We start from the raw sequence: 18,456 nt of genomic DNA on the forward strand, positions 1-18,456 counted from the left end.
AGATTTAAGTAGATCTCTTCAAAGCCCTCTAATTATCATTTCCTTGTTGACTCTGTCGGTGACACTGAAATAAACCCTTTGTGAGCTACACCTTATTTCTCACAAGAGGTCTGTCATTCTTGGAGCTGGCATGTCCAAAGTGAGAATGAAAGAAACTTAACTCTGCTTAAGATTATGACACTTTTACAGTAAGTTTTAGAATAGTTCCTGAAAAGCCCCTTTTTAACTCTTTTGCTTGCATTTCTACACTATAAGCTTTTAATAATAAAACAGATTCAACACTAAGAAGGGATGACAGAGAGTTAATACAGGATTACATCTTTGCCTTCTCCTCAATCTATATCTCACTAGTATATTTAAATATTACTGCTTATCTAGTTGGAATTCCTTTTATTTCATTACTAGTTTGGTTCCAAAGTGACATCTGTCGTTTCCTCAAAAACCACACCAATGATTTCTTCTGTGTCTAGTAAGTTATTTGACAGTGCAAAGGTGAAACTGGTTTAAAGGAATTCTTTTCTACTGTTATCCTCTTCAAGTAATGATTCCGTCTAATTTGTGTGTAGAGTTGTGTTGTGTTCCTTATTTAGGATGATGTTTACAATTTCACCTTCATGCTCTTTCATATGATCCAAGAGATTTTCCTTGCTGGTTGACTCAAAACCACAAATACAACAACAGAACAGTAAGACACAGTACTCCATACCAGGAGGGGCCAGACCGGAGTTTTTATCTACACTATATGAGGTATTACTTGTAGGGCTCAGTTTTTCATTCTCATTGGAACTTAGAGCTTCACTGGGAGCCTGGGAAATCAGCTCTGAAGATGACACCAAATTTTCTGAACTTCCAGTGACAGGGTCAGCTCTCTCTTCACTGTTGTTTAATACAGTCTTTCCAGGGGATTTCCCCAGAACTCTTAAAAACAAAACAAAATACACCAACTCTTGAATGAGCTATAATGGAGGTCTGGGAGATTTAGTGCTAGCTTTAATCTCTTATATGGTAATAAAGGGAGGGGGATAGGATTAAATACCTGCCACTTTGTGAAATTGCATCATTAATAGCCTTGTTTACTTGTTCATAGTTATAATTTTGGTCACTTGCATGCTTCCACATATGAGACTTCAAAGAAGGGGGATGGCTGCATACATAGCCACACAAAGAACATCTGAAAGACAAGAAAGAGGAAAATCAGAATGATCCCATGACATCATTTAAAAAATTACAATGATTCTGTAACAATGATTACACTCCTTCTCCTGGAGCCTTATTAGACATATCATATTTCACTGAATTTGTGAAATCACTGTTTCTCAGAGGCATACTGAGAAGTCCTAGAATAGATGTCCTAGAATCAATCAATGAAAGAAGGTATTTCATATTATAAGAATGTACAAAAATCTAGACAAATATCATAGATCACTTTAAGCTATTAGAATATTTAGAAAGATATCTAATATATCAAAATATTTGCTCTAAATTATTTAACCACATACAAAAATCAGCAAAATACTCTTTACTACTGTATTTTTTAATTTAAAAAACCAAACAAGAATAATTTTCAACATGAATATTGTATTTATTTATAGATCCACAGGAAATGGAAGTAGTAGTCCTGAAAAACTTCAACAATTTAGATTTCATAAACAAAATAGATAATCTTTAAAAAGTTTCTATTCAGGAACCAGTAGGTAGTATGGTGGGTAAGGGCACTGGATTCCCACATGGCTGATTGCAGTTTGAGTCCTGAATTTGGCAGCTTGCCACTTTTCCTCTCTGTTTAGCTCTCTCCCTCTCTGTTTGAATTGAAAGAAAGAAAGAAGGAAGGAAGGAATAGAAGGAAGGAAGGAGGAGGGAGGAAGAAAAGAAAGGAAGAAAGTTAGTTAAACAAAATAATTCTTAAAAAAAGTTTCTATTAAAAAAACCAGTTCTACATACTTGGGTACACTTGGTAAATTAATGTGTTATAAGTTAAAATTTAATTTCAAAAAGTTTAATAGACCTTATTTTTTTAGATTACTTTTTTAGAGAGAGTTTTGCTAAAGGGTACATGTGCTTGCCAGAGACACAGAGACAGAAAACGAGAAATCACTCCATCTCCCCAAGGGAGATGGCCATACCACAATCCCTTTTCCTCCATTCTCCTCTCAGGATTTTGGGCACACACGCACACATATCCGGTTTGAGTTTTAAGCCACTGGGTCTGGGACTTGAACTGCGGCTGACTATATAGGAGTCAAATGAGGTAACCAGTACACCATCTGCTGGTTCTTTAAGATTACTTTTAAGTTTATAGAAAAAGCTGGCCAGAGAGTACAGTTTCCATCTACCCCTTCTTCCTTGGACCTAGTTCCTCCTATTATTAACATCTGGCTTTAGGGTGGCTTATTTGTTACAACTAATTAATATTGACACATTACTATTAATTGGAACCCAGAGTTTATATTATGATTCAGTTCACATTGTACAATTCTAGGTTGTGAGAAATAAAAAATGTCACTAATCTACCATTATAGTGTCAAACTGAAAGGTTTCACTGACCTAAAAGTCCCTATGCTCCACCCTTTCATCTCTCCCTCTTGTTCCGCAATCCCTAGCAACCACTAATAAATCTACTCTTTTTAAAAAAAAAAAATTTGCCAGAGAGTATGTGCACTTGCAGGAGACAAAGGGGGCAGGGGAGAAAGAAAGCACTTGCATGGGGAGTGGTCACACTGAAATCCCTTCTCCAACTCCACCTCCTTTTGGGATTTCTGGAACACACACACACGCATGTGCCAGGTGTGTTTCTCAAATTGCTGAGTCTGGCACTCAAACCATGTTGTCATATATGTAGGAATCCAGCCACCTTAACCACCAAGCAATGGACTGGCCTCACTCTATTCTCTTGGTCTCCATAGTTATTATGCCTTTTCTGGAATGTCATATAACCGGAATGACAGCAATATGCATGTAAGTTTCCTTTGGCTTTCTGTGGCTTGGTAGCACTTTTCTTATCACTGGATGTACTGTATTTTGTTCATTCACTTATTGAAAGCTATTTTGGTTGCTTCTAGTGTTTTACAATTATGAATAAAGCTGCTATAAACATTCATGTTGCTGGATTCCAGGTGGATAAAAATCTTCATCATTTGGGTAAATACCTTGGAGCATAATTGCTAGATTGTATAATAAAACCATATTTATCTTTTTAGGAAATTGCACATGTACTTTTTCAAAGACATTCTTGCTGAATTTATTTACTTATAAATCTAATAGATCAGATAACTCATCTAACTCTTTTCTATATCAGTAAGAGACAAGGTTAACAATAATGAATCACAAGGAAAGTCAAACAGTATAGAGTAAATAAAACAAGTAAATATGGGCAAGGACTAAATTCTTATTCTAACCCACCTCCAATATAACTTTATGATAGCATCCTGAAGTTTTTTTTTTTTTTTTTTTTTTAAATTATATGAACTGAAGAATCAGGTATAAGGCCCAGGTCTCTGACCTCAGGAAATACCAGTTCACTTTAAAGGCAACAGAATTTCTAAGAAACAAGCACATGAAAAGATGTTCAATCTTACTAATAATTAAGGAATGCCTTACACCCATCAAATCAATAAAGAGATTGGCAAGGATGAGTAAGTCTGGTAAGAACCTAGAGTCACTTTCATTAGCTTTCCAACATAAAGAACGTATAGGAAGGAAGCCCTCTGCTTTCTTGCTTTAACATTTTCAAAATTCTCTCTCCAATTGTACTGCACAAAGACATGTACATTTTGCTGATTTGGTTAATCAATTTTAATACTAAAGAAGTCCTTAAAATATTTTTAAACAGAAGAAAGGAGATATAAAGCAAAATTAGTGTGCTTAGAAATGAAATCTAGGGGGGCTAGCAGGTGGCATAGCAGTTATGTCGCTGGACTCTCACATGGCTGACCACGGTTCAAGTCCTGGACCCAATTATTTGAAAATCATGCCAGGTACATGTGCATGTGTGCACAAGATCCTGGGAGGAGAACAAATTACAGTGTGGCCATCCCCCTGGGGAGTGATTTTTCACTTTTCCTCTCACTTCTAATTCCATAAGTACCTTCTTTAGCTTGGCACAAGGGATAGTATGAATGAATGCCTACAATGGTAAATACATATGACAAGATCCAAGTATGGGGAAAAAAAAAAAGAAAAGAAATTGATAAGGTTAAACACTTAGTAAAATGATTTTCAACTGTTTAGAGGAGAAGGGATCATACAGGGGAGCCTCAACTTCAAAATTATGCAAAGGTGGAACCAGCAGTTGGTTTAATGGCTATGTCGCTGGACTCCTATGTAGTCGACTGCAGTTCGAGTCCCAGATCCGGTGGCTTAAACTCATGCCAGGCATGTGGGCGTGCGTGCCCAAGATCCTGAGAGGAGAATGGAGGAGAAGGGATTGCGGCGTGGCCATACCCCCTGGGGGATGATTTCTTGCTTTGTATCTCTCTGTCTCTCTCTGTGCTTCTGGCGAGTGCACATGCCCTATAGTGAAAACCTCTCCCCAAAAAAAAGAAAGAAAAAACAAAAAAGTTATGCAAAGGTGCCCCGCATCCATTTTTACTATCTTTTTACAATATGTTTCCTTAAGCTAGAGTAAGGAAACTAAGTAAGCTATTCCAGTGTGACCAAAAATACATATCGAACCCAGAGATAGGAGAAATGATAGGAAATACATATGGAAACAGAAACTGTATCTAACAGATGATTTCTAATCATCTTACTATCAGACCAGCAATATCCATATTTTCATTTGGGATGAACTGCTCCTTCCTACCCTACCCTGTCCTCTGGGAAAACAAAACAAAATAAAACATTGACAAAAGAACAGCAGAAACATGGGCACATTTACCATGATATTACCTGTCATAATTCTAATGTGCTCCTGTAGTAGAAATGCATGATGCTAGAGCATTTGGTACTTCAATTATTCAAGTCCATCAGGAAAAGTCATATATGTGACATGAGGAAACAAGTGAACACCCTAACAACTCAATTGCTGGTCAGTCTTGGTGTAGTCTGTAAATAAGGATATTGCGTACCAAAGCTTTGGAATGATGAATAAATACAATTTCCATGTCAACCAATAAAACCCCACCCATACCTGGATGAAAAATGATTTATTTCTGATGTAAGAAAACTATTTTAATAACTAATAAAAGTCAATGTAGCCAAAGCTCCTTACGACTTGGCTAAGACTCGGGACTGAAATTTTTTCTAAAGGCTTTCTTCCACTGCGAGTATGTCAGTTATTTCAGTCCCGGATTCCCGGAGAGATAAGGATACTGGTTAAAATATCTCTGTTTCTCTGGTCTGAGACCTTACTTAGTGCCCAGGTCTGATTCGATTATCTTGGTTTGTTGGAAGGAAGCAGAAGCTGGATATACAGGATTCAGGGTGATTGAATATGATTTAAATATACAAAGATTTCAATAGAAGTTTTGCAGTATGGTTTGCCTTCCCCCATTCAACTAATTTTCTATGCTTTTAAAGGAATAAATAACCAAAGCCCAGAAAAATGGCGACTTAAAATTTTGTGATGATCTTTTTATTCTTCCTAGAGGGTGTGTGCACTTGACAGAGAGACAGAGAGAGAGGGAGAGGAGGAAGCTTCATCCCTTGTGGGGAATGTTTCTCAATCTCTTCTCTTCTATTTCTCCCTCTTCTCAGGGTTTTGGGCATGTGTGCACATGTGCCCAGTGTGTTTTTCAAGCCACCGAATCTGGGACTTGAACCACGTGGTAAGCCATGTGGGACTTGACCGCACCCATCACTATGCCTCAGAGCCGATCTAACCCTGACAAGTCTCTAAGTTACTGTGAAAAACATACTCCTTCAGTTTATCCCTCTAAAAAACCAAAAACTTTTTTCCCCTCAAAATTAAACTATCTACTAAACTGTTTTCCTTAAAACAAAGGAAAACTTTTCAAAGACTTAAGTATTTTCTCATGCCTATAGTACTGGCCACTGACCAAAGATTCAACATGTTGGTGCTGGGCGGGGAGTACAGGGTAAAACATGTGCCCATAATTTGGGGGTGGCTGGAGCTGGGAGTGGACTTTGGTATCAAAACCCTGCTGGAGGTGCTGTCTCTTTCTCTCTCTGCCTCTCTTACTCATGGAAGAAAAAAGCAAATAAACTAAAAAAAAAGAAAAAAGATTCGGCATGCCTCAGATGAAATGTAAACCTAGAAGGGCTGTGGAAGTGATCTAAGCTGACTTCCAAGGGTAGGTCATTAAAGGCAACACCACTCTTACTTACTTCTTCTCTAAGAAGCCTGCTTTTGGGAATAGAGCACCTGCAAAGTCCACGAAGTAAAATCTTGTGTATCATGAGTTCCAACCATGGCATAGCCAGCAGCAGCCACCTGATCAGACTGTGGTGAGTGAGCCTTCAGATGACTACGACCCCATCTGTCCAAGCTACCCCCAGTCTTCACATCTCTGCTGAAGCCCCAGACTATACAGGACAGGACAAGTCATCCCTAGTGTGCCCTTTCCATATTCTGGATCCAGAATCCCTGAGCATAATGTAATGGCTATTGTATCATACCATTAAAGTTGGGGTGGTCTGCCATGCAGCAGCAGTACACTTCATGAAGAGCTCTCCCTGGTACAGCACACATGGGCAAGTTGGCACAGTCATCAGGTTGAATAAAGATTCAAGCCCTAGCTCTACCACTTGTGAGATCTGAGGGGAAGTTAGTTAATTTACCCCAGTCTTATTTCCATAACAAAACAGTTAGGATGGTAATATCTGTTAAGTATTAGATTGTTGTGAAGATTAAGTGAATTGACATATACTGAGTGCTTAGCATAACATGTGAGTCACCAAGTATCCTCACAGGTGTTAGCTATTTTCTTTTTTTAATTTGTTATAGCAGTCGTCTACAACCTTCCTGGCACCAGGGACCAGTCAGGGATCAGACAATTCCTCCACAGACCGGGGTAGAGGTAGGGTGGGGAGTGTTGATCTGGGGCTGACCCAAGCCAAATCTACCATGTACCCCATTTCCACCACTAACACACTGCAATATACAATGAAACAGTCAGACAATAGAGGTCGTGTGCCATGATAATCCAATACCACCACTAACCTGATAGGAGGCAGAGCACAGGTGTCAATGCAAGTAATGGGGAGCTGCTGCAAATACAGGCAAAGGCTCACTCACTCACATGCTGCCCAGTTTCATGTGGGAAAGGAGGCCTAGCTTGGAATAACATTCCCAAGGTCATCAGTTGGGTATAAGAAGTGCGTAGTCCAGACTTGGGATTCTAAAGCACTGGGTGCTCCCCAGTACACCAGGCTGCTTCTAAACTAGTCAGACATTGCATGGGGCCTTCAGCAGTCACAGTTATTTCCATCTGGGCACAGCATCTCTCATAAGCTATGCCTGACTACCCAGGAACAGAATTACTCTTCTTTGTTTCCCAAATGAAAGCCTTTTTAAGTTTTATTTTTTCCTCCTCTTTTTTTTTTCTTCTCTTGGTTAGACAATGAATCACTGCAAGGAGAACTAATAAAGTTGGATCTAATAATTGTTAGAAAGATGTTTATTATGTGCCAGTACCTCATGTGGTATTTCACAACCTTAATTACCTTTATTTTATAAAACCAAGCACGGAGAGGCGATATAGTTTGCCCAAGGTTACAAATCTTCTAAGGGAGAGAGCTCAGATTCAACCCCAGGACTATCTGGCCCTAATAGCCAGGGCTCTTATACATGTTGTACAGACCACATAAATGAGTTCAATGAAGTACTGGAATGGCAACATAAAAAGCAAAGGCATGATAAAGGGCTTGGTATCACAATTGCAGAAAACCTCTTACATAACAGGTATTAAAATACAGAATGACTGGACCAGCAAGTGGTATAGAGGTTAAAGCAGCTGGATCCCACATAGCTTTGTGGCTTGAGTCCTAGACCACTCCAGGTGAGTGTGGGTGTGTGCATGCCCAAAATCCCAAGAGGAGAGTGGAAGAGAAGGGACTGTAGAATGGTCATCTTCCTAGGGGTGATTTCTTACTTTCCTCCCTCTCTCCAGTCTTTCTCTCTAGTGAGTACACATGACCAATAACAAAAACAAAAATAAACCAAAAAAGTATACAATGAAACTTTTGTGCCCTTGTGTAAAGACCAGAAGTTGTACAGCAGGGAATTCTAACTCTGTAAGAAATTTATCATTGCTACTTGTGAGCACATTTCTTAACAAAACATAGGGAATCAGAAATGCATAGAGTATGACTCTGAGAAAACAAGTCTAAACTCTGACCATAAATGTACCAGGTAACAAAACTGAGTGAAACAGACATGAAATAAGCCAGAAAACTACTGTGATCCTTAGATTAAATCAAACACAAAGGAGGCTATGCTTACTAGCTTAGCTTCAGGCCAAGAGCATACGATAATGGAGAGAAAGTGCTAGTAACATACTGGGATTGATCATGTTCATCTGAAATGCTCTGCCGACTACAAATTCCATAAAGACAAAGGAGAATGCATATTTACTTAGAGAAGGTTAAAAGAAGAATCACAGGATTAGAAAAATTTATAAGAAAACATTGGTAATAATTTTACATGGGCAGAGGTCTGAAAACATTTTTTTCTAAGACATCCAGGCCAAACTAAGTGACAAAGTAGAGTGTGGATAAACTTGGAAAAGGCTTCTCATGTTAAATGAAGAGGATCTCATTAAATATTTTGTTGGTTAGAGGATCTTATAGCAACTATAACTAATCCGGAGTCTGTATTTTAAGAACCTAAGAAAACATCCCTAAGATACCAAAAGCTATCAAAATAAGTCTGTAAAAAAATAAGCTATAAAACTGTAGATGTGAAACCCTCCTCTTTCAAACCGGAATCAGTGATCAGCCTCTTCCATAAACTTATCATAATTACGTATTTGAGAGTTTACTTGTTTATTGTCTATAAACTCCATGGTAGCAAAGATGCATTTATGTTATGATTGTGGTCCAAGAGCCTACTATAGCTCCTAAAACATATTGGGTTGTCAGAAAAGTCATGATGTATTTTTGCATAGAAAGTTATTCCATGACTTTTCCAAAGACCCAACAATACTTGCTCTAAAAATACCTCTTAATATTGAAATGAACAATCTAATTCTAGACCCAGAGAATGTTATGTTATTCTTGCCCAAATCACATGAATTTGGTATATCATTAAATTTAAGAATAAAGATATCCAAAATACAAAGGCAAAGCTTTCTCCTCATATCAGGGAAACTAGTGTCCCCTGTTTCCATCATATTGTCAACATTCCCCAGTATAAATAATTTTTGACATATGTTCAATCCCATCTATCATTTCTTAAAGAATTTATAATACTGAGTTACTGTTAATAATATTTCTGGTGAACAAATTTTACTTAGGGATCCTAGTTTTGAAAATATTTAAAATAAAAATAGAGATACTGAGGCTAGGTCAAACACCTTTCATAGAGCTATAAGACTTGGCAAACAAATGCACTGCCTGAAGAGTTGATGATAAATAAGTCTGCTGGTTAGCAAAATTAAGCACATATTGCAAATTTATAACACTATAGTATCAAATCATCTTTTATGGTATAGTCTCAGGTTGTCACTCAAATTAACAGATTAACTTTCTCATACTTATGTCTTAACTATAAAACCTAGGGAAAGTGTAAAACATGAAACAAGTTTGATAAAGGGGTTAAAAGAGTTCACGTGAAGGGCTGTTGGTCATGGTGACTGGCTTAGCTCTGATGTGGGAACCTGATGCTCCATTGTGGCTCCAAGTAGAACAAACTGCTCTGTAATAGCAGTACATACTCTGCAAAACTGAGTGCATCGTTTTTTTTTTTTTTCCAATTTCCAGAGAACGTACATACGTGCTTACTAACGGTCTCTGGAAGGGAGGGAGGGAAGGAGGGAGGGTAGGAGGGAGGGAAGGAGGGAGGGTAGGAGGGAGGGAAGAAGAGAGAGAGAGAGCGCGCGAGAGCAAGCAGTCCCCAATAGGGTATATTTAATGCTGCAATCTTTCTTCCTCCATATCTCCTTCCTATTAAGATTTTGGGCATGCATACATACATGTCTAGTGTGTTTTTTAAGCCACTGGGACTGGAATTTGAACTGTAGTTGGCCATGTGGGATCTGGCTCTAAATGTACAGCAGCTTATGACAATGGCTTATTCTCAAGAGTCAGAGTTTATTTAAGAAATAATTATTTCTACTTATCAGCCCATTTTGACTGAGAATGCCTATATTTTATAAAAATACATATTAGAATTAGCTTTTGAGAAAAACCAGGTAACGTCACTAAATTAAATGACCTTATTCTGCATGATAGGTTAATTTTCAAAAATAGAATCTTTCAAAAGGAATTTTACTGCCTTAAGTATTAAGAATCTTTTGCTGGAATGTTGAGTATCTAATAGCCAAATTACTGAAATATACTCTAAATCACTGAAAATTGCTGATAATTTATACCCAAATTAAATGAAAACATAAAACCAGCGGATACAGACATATTCCTATATTTCAACTAGACAAACCAGATATTGCTCTAAGACTCCAGCTTAAAGACCTATGAAATCAGTAAGTTTCTTAGCTCTTAAATTGTGTTTTAAAAAGTGCTATGTTTTTAATTATTTCTGCTTTATTTTTTGACTGTGAAATAAAATATTTTAAGACAAGTATTAAAATTTTAGGATTGTCACACTTACCTGTATGGCTTATCGGAGTTATGGATTCGTCTGTGGTTTCTGACACCAACATATGTTGTACTTGTATAATCACACACATCACATCTATACTGTTTCTGGACTGAAGACTTATTCCCTAGACAAGGTATTTAAGAGATTTAGAGGCAAGTTTTGGTAAGATTCAAATGATATCATTTATATTCCATTGTAAATATTTTTACCATTTACATTTCTTCTTTTTTAAATATTTTATTTAACTTTATTTGTTTATTTATTTATTTAAGTTTGAACAGAAGAGGGACAGAATGAGAGAGAGAGACAGAGGGCAAGTAAGAAAGCAAGCTGTCAGGTACAAGACTAGAACCATGGTCAGCCATGTGGGAGTCCAGTGACCTTAACCACTATGATACCTGCTGGCCCCGCCATTTACATTTCAATCAAGGCTTTCTCCCTGTTTAAATTTAACAAATTTAAATTGGCTTTCCAGGTTCTCCTGCATCTAGACTCTCTTGATAGTCTAGATTTGACTTATCATTGACTTGCAAACACAGATGAGCTGGGTTGGTTTCATGCACAAAATTCTTAAGTACAATGAACTTACTTCTGGCTACCCTGCTGTGTAGATCTAAATTAACCAGAGATATAGTGCTGATATGAAAGCCATTAGTACAATCATTGTTGGATATATAAGGTGACTTCCAAAAGTTCATGGAAAAATATAAAGTACAAGTTTATATTTGGTGCAAAAAACAAATCTCAAAATCCTCTCAATTTTTAAATAACAGGCATTTTTCCATGAATTTTTGGAAGACTTAAAGAAACACTGATTTGCCAAAAAGCTGGAATTTAATACTTTAATCCATTATTATTAAGAGTGGTTACAAAGCATATGTATCAGACTCAACCTAAAAGACCAAAGCTTTTTTCACTCTGTAGGTTTCCTTTGCTAACAACTAAGTGTCAGCGATCAATGCAAGAAGGAAAGAAAAGCATCCACAAATTATTAAGTGGTATATAATGTAATATGATTACATCTAGTAAACCGACAGTTTATACAGACAAGGTTATGACTAAGAAGAATATGCAGTGCTCTGAAATGCAGGAAGCATGGATCCTGTGGAACTTACTCTGCAACAAAGGGGTTGGGTAATTCAAGTCTGGGTAAGCTTGTAACAATACAAGTTGAATGATTTGATCACATAAAATTGTTTCCCCAAAGACATTAAAGACTTCACTTACTCTTCTGTCAGCATACACAGGCTATTCATAACATGACTGCTTTATGAGGGGTTTTAAAGTATTTAGAAAAATGGAATTAAAGTACAAGTTGGTGCAAAAAAAACCCCAAAGCATAATTTTTTCATAATAAGCATTTTCCTTGAACTTTTTGAAGACTTCATGTATGTTCAGAAACAAAGTAAGTATGGAAGCTCCAGAACAATACAGAGTGGGAAGGACTACTGTATTTCTCTTGGCAGAAAGAAAGCTTAGCTAGAACAGTACTACACAGTGCATAAAAGTAAAATTAATGTTACAAAAGAAAACCCACACTAAAAGCTCAACAAAGAAAATCCTTAAGTTAAATTTAAGCTTTCTAAAATAGAAATTTTCTTTTGCTAATAACTACTGCCAGGCAGAACAAAATGTCCTAATTTCATGGTATAAATCTATAACATTAATACACACACTAATCATAATTATAATCTAAGTACTGTTCTTAATTGGTAGGTTAAAAACTTGGACTCGATTATAAATGGCACTGTTCCAAATACAGTTTAAAAAAAAACCCTGAAAAAGTGAAGTGTGAAATATTGGATAATGGTTTTGTGTGAGAAATATTACAGATCAATGACAACTAATAAAACTGACAGATGGAAAAACTTAATATAGCACAGAATGAGAGCCTGTGCTACTTCAAGCAACTGTTTCCAATGCAAAAAATATTGGATATAAAGTTCAAAAACTGGGGCTTGGTCCTTGCTCTGTCATTCACTACCAGTATGGTCACACACAAGTTATCTTACCTCCTGAGGTCTTGGTTTTCTCATCTATATAACAGAAATACCTGGACCTCACAGCATGATTTAGTAAGTCCTGTAGTTTTCCTTTTCCAAAATCTGTACCTTACCTGCATATCTGCAAGTCCCTGCCCTATCACTAGGCTACAGATTCTCTGAGGGCAAAATCTGCCTGTTTTGTTTATGCTGAATCCCCAGAGCTTGGCAAATTATAGGTTTCCAATAAAGAACAATGTAATTAAATTTTAGGAAGAAACATCACATGAAAGTGCTTTGCCCACGGCTCTATGAGAGTACCACCACTGGTGATGGCAGATCAGTCCAGTTCTGTCTTCTTCCCTGGGCCAGGTTCCTCAAGGTCAAGGATGCCCTCTACTGTACTCCCAGCATCAGCTTAATATCCAGCTTGACAGGTACATCATGCCTCCTGGCTGAAGGAATGTCTGAAGTACCATTATACTGGACCTCTGAGTAAAAACATGCTCAAAGGTGTCCATGGTATTGGGAGGGGCTGAGGTTGGGGACCACAGATGCACACATTTTTCCCTTTGTTTAATATGTTAACTAAATGGTTAATGAAGTTTTAACAAAATGTGAATTATTTTTACCTTCTTTGTAAGTTAAAATTTTGTTTTTTAGCCTGAAAATTAGATTTCAAAGTATCTAATATTGAATTAATAAAGTACCCATCCAGGTAACAACCTGCAGGAAGCTACCAGCCATCTGAATTGTTATACTTTGACCAAGATAAGCAAGGTGAGGAATAAAAGCACGGCAAGCAACTTACGATCCATATATAGTTAACCTCAGAAAAAGTATGACCCACAAAGAAAAGATGTTACAAAACAGAACATGGGAAGAGAGATGGTAATATCATAAAGTTTGAGGGCTGGCAGGTGGTATGGTGGTTAAGAGCGCTGGACTCTCACATGACCGACCATGGTTCGAGTGCCGGATCTGGTGGCTCGTTCCCCACCCACCCCCTTGTCTCTCTCTGGTCAAATCAAAATGAATAAATAAATAAATAAAATAAGTCTATAAAAAACAACCCCAAAGTTTGAAACGGTTATTTTAATTATGAGCTGACATATTAATCTTTTTATACAAATTGTGAGTTTTAATCTGTTAATTCATTGGGAGTTTTAAATTTTTGCTTTCTGAGATGCTAGAAAAGACTGGTACTAACTGCAGGTGGTGCTACTGAGCAGTACTTACTTAATTCCTTCATTAGGGATTTATGGTCCAATCATATCAAATGTTTTAATGTCTCCTTTAAAGGGGATATGGAAACATAATGAATTAAAATAAAAGGAGGCATTTAGGGCTATTTTGTGAAAAGGAAACAAAACTGTTTTAGCTCAGTCATCTATCGCAGAAACAGATGCTATGTCATAAACTCCTTTTGTTTTGGATAGTTTTACAGGGATGACATCTGTTTGACAAGGGAATTTTGGTGCTACAGTGGTGTCAAAATCAGTTCTTTCAGAAACATTCCAGAATCAGTTATGCTTTCTGGGGTATAATTTAATGAAACATTATGGTAAAACATTTTACTCTGCAGTCGTTTCTAACTTTAATTCTTAGGAAATCTAAAAAGGAAAGTCACCCCAATATGTTTTATTTCCCATAAACACTATGTACCACAGTTGAAATGTTTAAAGTATATCAATTTAAGTGAGCTGATGCAAGAAAGCATGGCTTATTACACTTTATCCCTAATTCTCCGGATGTGGCATCCGCCTTTTCATGGAACTCTAATTAAATCTTTTGATTCTAATATTCCTATTACCAGAAACTCGGCCGACTGGTACCTAACTAGTACATAAAAAGATCTTGTGTGTGTGTGTGTGTGTGTGTGTGTGTGTGTGTGTGTTTAAAATAATGCAGATGAAATCTGGCAGTCATACTTGGATAAGAATAAGATCACAGCAGGAAGCCTCAGTTAAAAGTTTGAGGTGGGGGCCTACCATCTGTAAAAGCTAAGTTCTTAGTAGGTCAACTGGTACCAAGAGAAGGAGAAAAGGCTTTCTTTCTGTGTTGCAGCTTCTCTGGCTTGTTGGTATGTTACCCTCAAAGAGTCTATCATGTAGCTTGGCTCCCACAGGATGACATATTTTCAACTGTAATATCTATCTACACTGTTAAAGCAAAATTTTCACTAATCAAGTACTTTCTACCTAGTAACAATTTACTTCATTCAGTACTCAGAATTTCCTTAGGAACAGAGGTACGAGTCACGCATCTACCGTACAAAATAGGACACTAATGCTTTAGCCCTAAAAAAAATAGCCCACATGACAACTAAAGGCAATTTTGACTTCATATGCTAGTCACTGCAGCCTGCATAAAAAAAAAAAAAAAATGCACAGATACCTTCCTGAACACATTTTCCATCAGTTGTATCACTGGAAATTCTTGGCTCATTAGAAGCTGCTATTGACAAGGTGTCTGGAAGACTGTGTTGCTCTCTCTCATGATTCCTCAGTTGACTCTAAAAAATTGAGAAAAATTAACATGTAATTTTCAACAAATATACATGTCCAATTACTAGGAAACTGTGTAAGGAGGAGTTAATTGCATTTATGGCCTAGTACTGAGAATATATTACCAATATTTTAAACTCAAATCTGCTAAAAGATTGACACACTTGACAATTTATAGAAAGAAATACACTAGGAAAATTATAATTTCATCAAAAAGGTAATTCCTATTTTGTATTCTTGAAGAAAGTTACCACTATTTTAAGTGTTTATGCATGGCATTTGCCTGCTTAATGAACCACTGGACAGGCCCAGAGGAGGAAACAGGAGAGTGTTCAAAATAGCACAATACAGGGACCAGCAGTTAGCATAATGGCTATATAGCTGGACTCCCACGTAGTCGACCGCGGTTTGTGTCCTGGACCCGGTGGCTTAAAACTCAAGCCAGGCGCGTGTGTATGTGTGCCCAGGAGCCTGAGAGGAGAATGGAGGAGAAGGGATTGTGGCGTGGCCATCCCCAAGGGGGGGGATTTATCGCTTTCTGTCTTTGTCTGGGGAGTGCACGCGCGAAAAAACAAAAAACAAAATAGCACAATACATTCACAAAAATAGATCCAATCAGGGGGCCAGCAGATGGCGTAGTGGTTACGTCGCTGGATTCCCATATAGTTGACCATGGTTTGAGTACCCATCCTGGTAGCTTAAAACTCATGCTGGGAGAATGTGTGTGTCTGTGGGCCCAAGATCCCAAGAGGAGAATGGAGAAGAGACTCCAATGTGGCCATTCTCCCTGGGGAATGACTTCTCGCTTTCTGTCTCTCTATCAGGCGAGCACATGCACCCTATAGCAAAAATCTCTAAAAATAAAAATATACACAGATCCAATCAGTTACCACTGGACTCCTGCTAGTTTTTGCCTTTAGCTATCAAGTAAATGTATAAGAGATCAAATTGTAACTGTTCCTCCAAAGACATCTTCTTCCTCCATTTTCATCCCCATGAATCAAGATTGTTATCAGCAAAATAAACTACTGGAAACTTCTCAAACTTACCTTTGCGAGTTTAGATGTACTAGTTGTAATTTTGTGAGTACTAAAAAGAGCACTGAATCTCAGACTCAAAGGCTTTTTAAAATTCCTGATTACCATTTTGTTTAAAGAGGTTTTTAGCTATAGGGCACATTGTGTTCGCCAGAAAGAGAGAAGGGGGGGGAGGGGGAGAGAGAGAGAGAGAGAGAGAGAGAGACCAAGAAATCACTCCCCAGGGGGGATGACCACACCGCAATCCCTTCTCCTCCATTCTCCTCTTGGGATCTTAGGCATGCACGCATATGTGCCCAGCATGAGTTTAAGCCAGTAGGTTCAGGACTCGAACAGAGTCCAGCGACATAGCCATTATGCCAACTGCTGGTACTGCTGATTACCTTTTAACTACTACCTAGACTCCAGCTCTGGGTTATTTGAGAGAAAAAGCCTACATCCCAGTTAGCAATCCGGGATATATATATTCTTTGGGGGAGTAGAGAGTCTGTGTTCTCACCAAGGAGAGACAGAGATAAAGAAGGAGAAGAGAAACACTCTCATGGGGAATGGTAAGACCACAATCCCTTCTCTTCCATTTTTCTTTTCTTTGGTGATTTTGGGCATGCATACACACATGCCCAGTGTGTGTTTCTCAAGCTGCCAAGTCTGAGATTTGAGCCATGTAGCTGCCCTTGTGGGTCAGGTTGCCTCAACCACCAGGCCAACCTTAAGATATACCAACCAGGGGCCAGTCCTAAGATACATTCCCCCCTCCGATTTTTGCCAGAGGGTGCAGAGAGAGAGAAGCATCCCTCATGGAGAATGATCACACCACAATCTCTTCACTTCCATTTTTCCCTCCTTTCAGGACTTTGGCATGCATACACATGTGTTGGATGTTTTTTAAGTCACCAGGGCAGTCAGTCATATGGGATCCAGCTGCTTTAACCACAAGGTGACAGGCTGGCTTGTGACACATTTTTAAAGAGTCACCTGGCAAGACCAGCAGATGGCATAATGGTTATGTTGCTGGACTCCCACATAGTCAACTGCAGTTCAAGTCTCAGACCCAGTGGCTTTAAACTCATGTCAGGCGCATGTGTGTGTGTGTGTTGTGTGTGCCCAAAATCCTGAAAGGAGAATGAAGGAGAAGGGAATGTGGAGTGGCCAACCCTCCTGGGGAGTGATTTTTCACTTTCTGTCTCTCTTGTCTCTCTGGTGAGGGCAGGTACCCTATAGCAAAAATCTCTCTAAAAAAAAAGAGAAAGTCACCTGGCACAGGGAAGAAGAAAAGTTCTACACCAATGATTGAATAGATTAGATTAGATTAGATTCAAGTTTCTTTCTTTTTTGTTTGTTTGTTTGTTTGTTTGGACAGGTTTTTGCTACAGGGAGCATGCTCTTGCCAGAAAGAGACTCAGAGAGACAGAAAGCGAGAAATCACCCCCCAGGGAAAATGGCCACACTGCAATCCCTTCTCCCCCATTCTCCTCTCGGGATCTTGGGCACACATGCACATGCACCCAGTGTGAGTTTAAGCCACTGGGTCAGGACTTGAACTGCAGTTGACTATATGGGAGTCAAACGACATAGCCATTATGCCAACTGCTGGTCCTGATTCAAGTTTCTTTTACAATAGAACATTTCATATTGGCTGCTGGTTTTAAGGCCAGTATATAAAACAGTTAAAATAATCCATGAAAATTACTTAAACTGCCCATAAAATGTAACATACCTGACTATTCCATTCTGCTGCTTTTCAATACATACAATATATCCCCCTCTTTTTTTCCTACAATGATTCAAATCACTGTTGGTTGTGTAGCACTTGAAGCAAATTACTTCTATTTTGAGGCCCTTGCAGGTGAAAAATACTTATTATTTGCCTTGATATATGATTAAATTTGTGTGAGTAAAATGTATGTATGATGTCAATCCATTGAACATTCCTTTGTGATTAAAAATCGACAGTTTTGGGACCAGCAGTTAGCGTAATGGCTGTGTTGTTGGACTCCCATGTAGTCGACCGCGGTTTGCGTCCCAGACCTGATGGCTTAAAACTCATGCCAGGCGTGTGTGCATGCGTGCCCAAGACCCTGAGAAGAGAATGGAAGAGAAGGGATTGCAGCGTGGCCATCCCCCCTGGGGGGTGATTTCCGCTTTCTGTCTCTCTGTATCTGTCTGGAGAGCGCACGTGCCCTATAGCAAAAACCTCTCCAAAAAAAAAAAAA

General features: G+C 38.3%; 1 protein-coding gene across 1 annotated transcript in view; it reads right to left on the reverse strand.

The window, feature by feature from the left end:
- Window positions 1–6: 6 nt before the first annotated feature.
- ZNF507 (zinc finger protein 507) overlaps window positions 7–18,456 on the reverse strand; it is a 27,664-nt gene continuing 9,214 nt past the window's right edge. The window contains exons 3-6 of the mRNA XM_006167997.3: window positions 15,097–15,214; window positions 10,727–10,841; window positions 1,037–1,171; window positions 7–918 (exon numbers count right to left, since the gene is read on the reverse strand). Of these exons, the coding sequence (XP_006168059.1) occupies window positions 552–918; window positions 1,037–1,171; window positions 10,727–10,841; window positions 15,097–15,214 (735 nt within the window). The 3' untranslated portion in view covers window positions 7–551. The remainder of the gene's footprint in view (window positions 919–1,036; window positions 1,172–10,726; window positions 10,842–15,096; window positions 15,215–18,456) is intronic.

The sequence above is a fragment of the Tupaia chinensis genome, unplaced genomic scaffold, assembly GCF_000334495.1.
Source record: "Tupaia chinensis unplaced genomic scaffold, TupChi_1.0 Scaffold145396_1, whole genome shotgun sequence".
Classification (NCBI taxonomy): domain Eukaryota; kingdom Metazoa; phylum Chordata; class Mammalia; order Scandentia; family Tupaiidae; genus Tupaia; species Tupaia belangeri.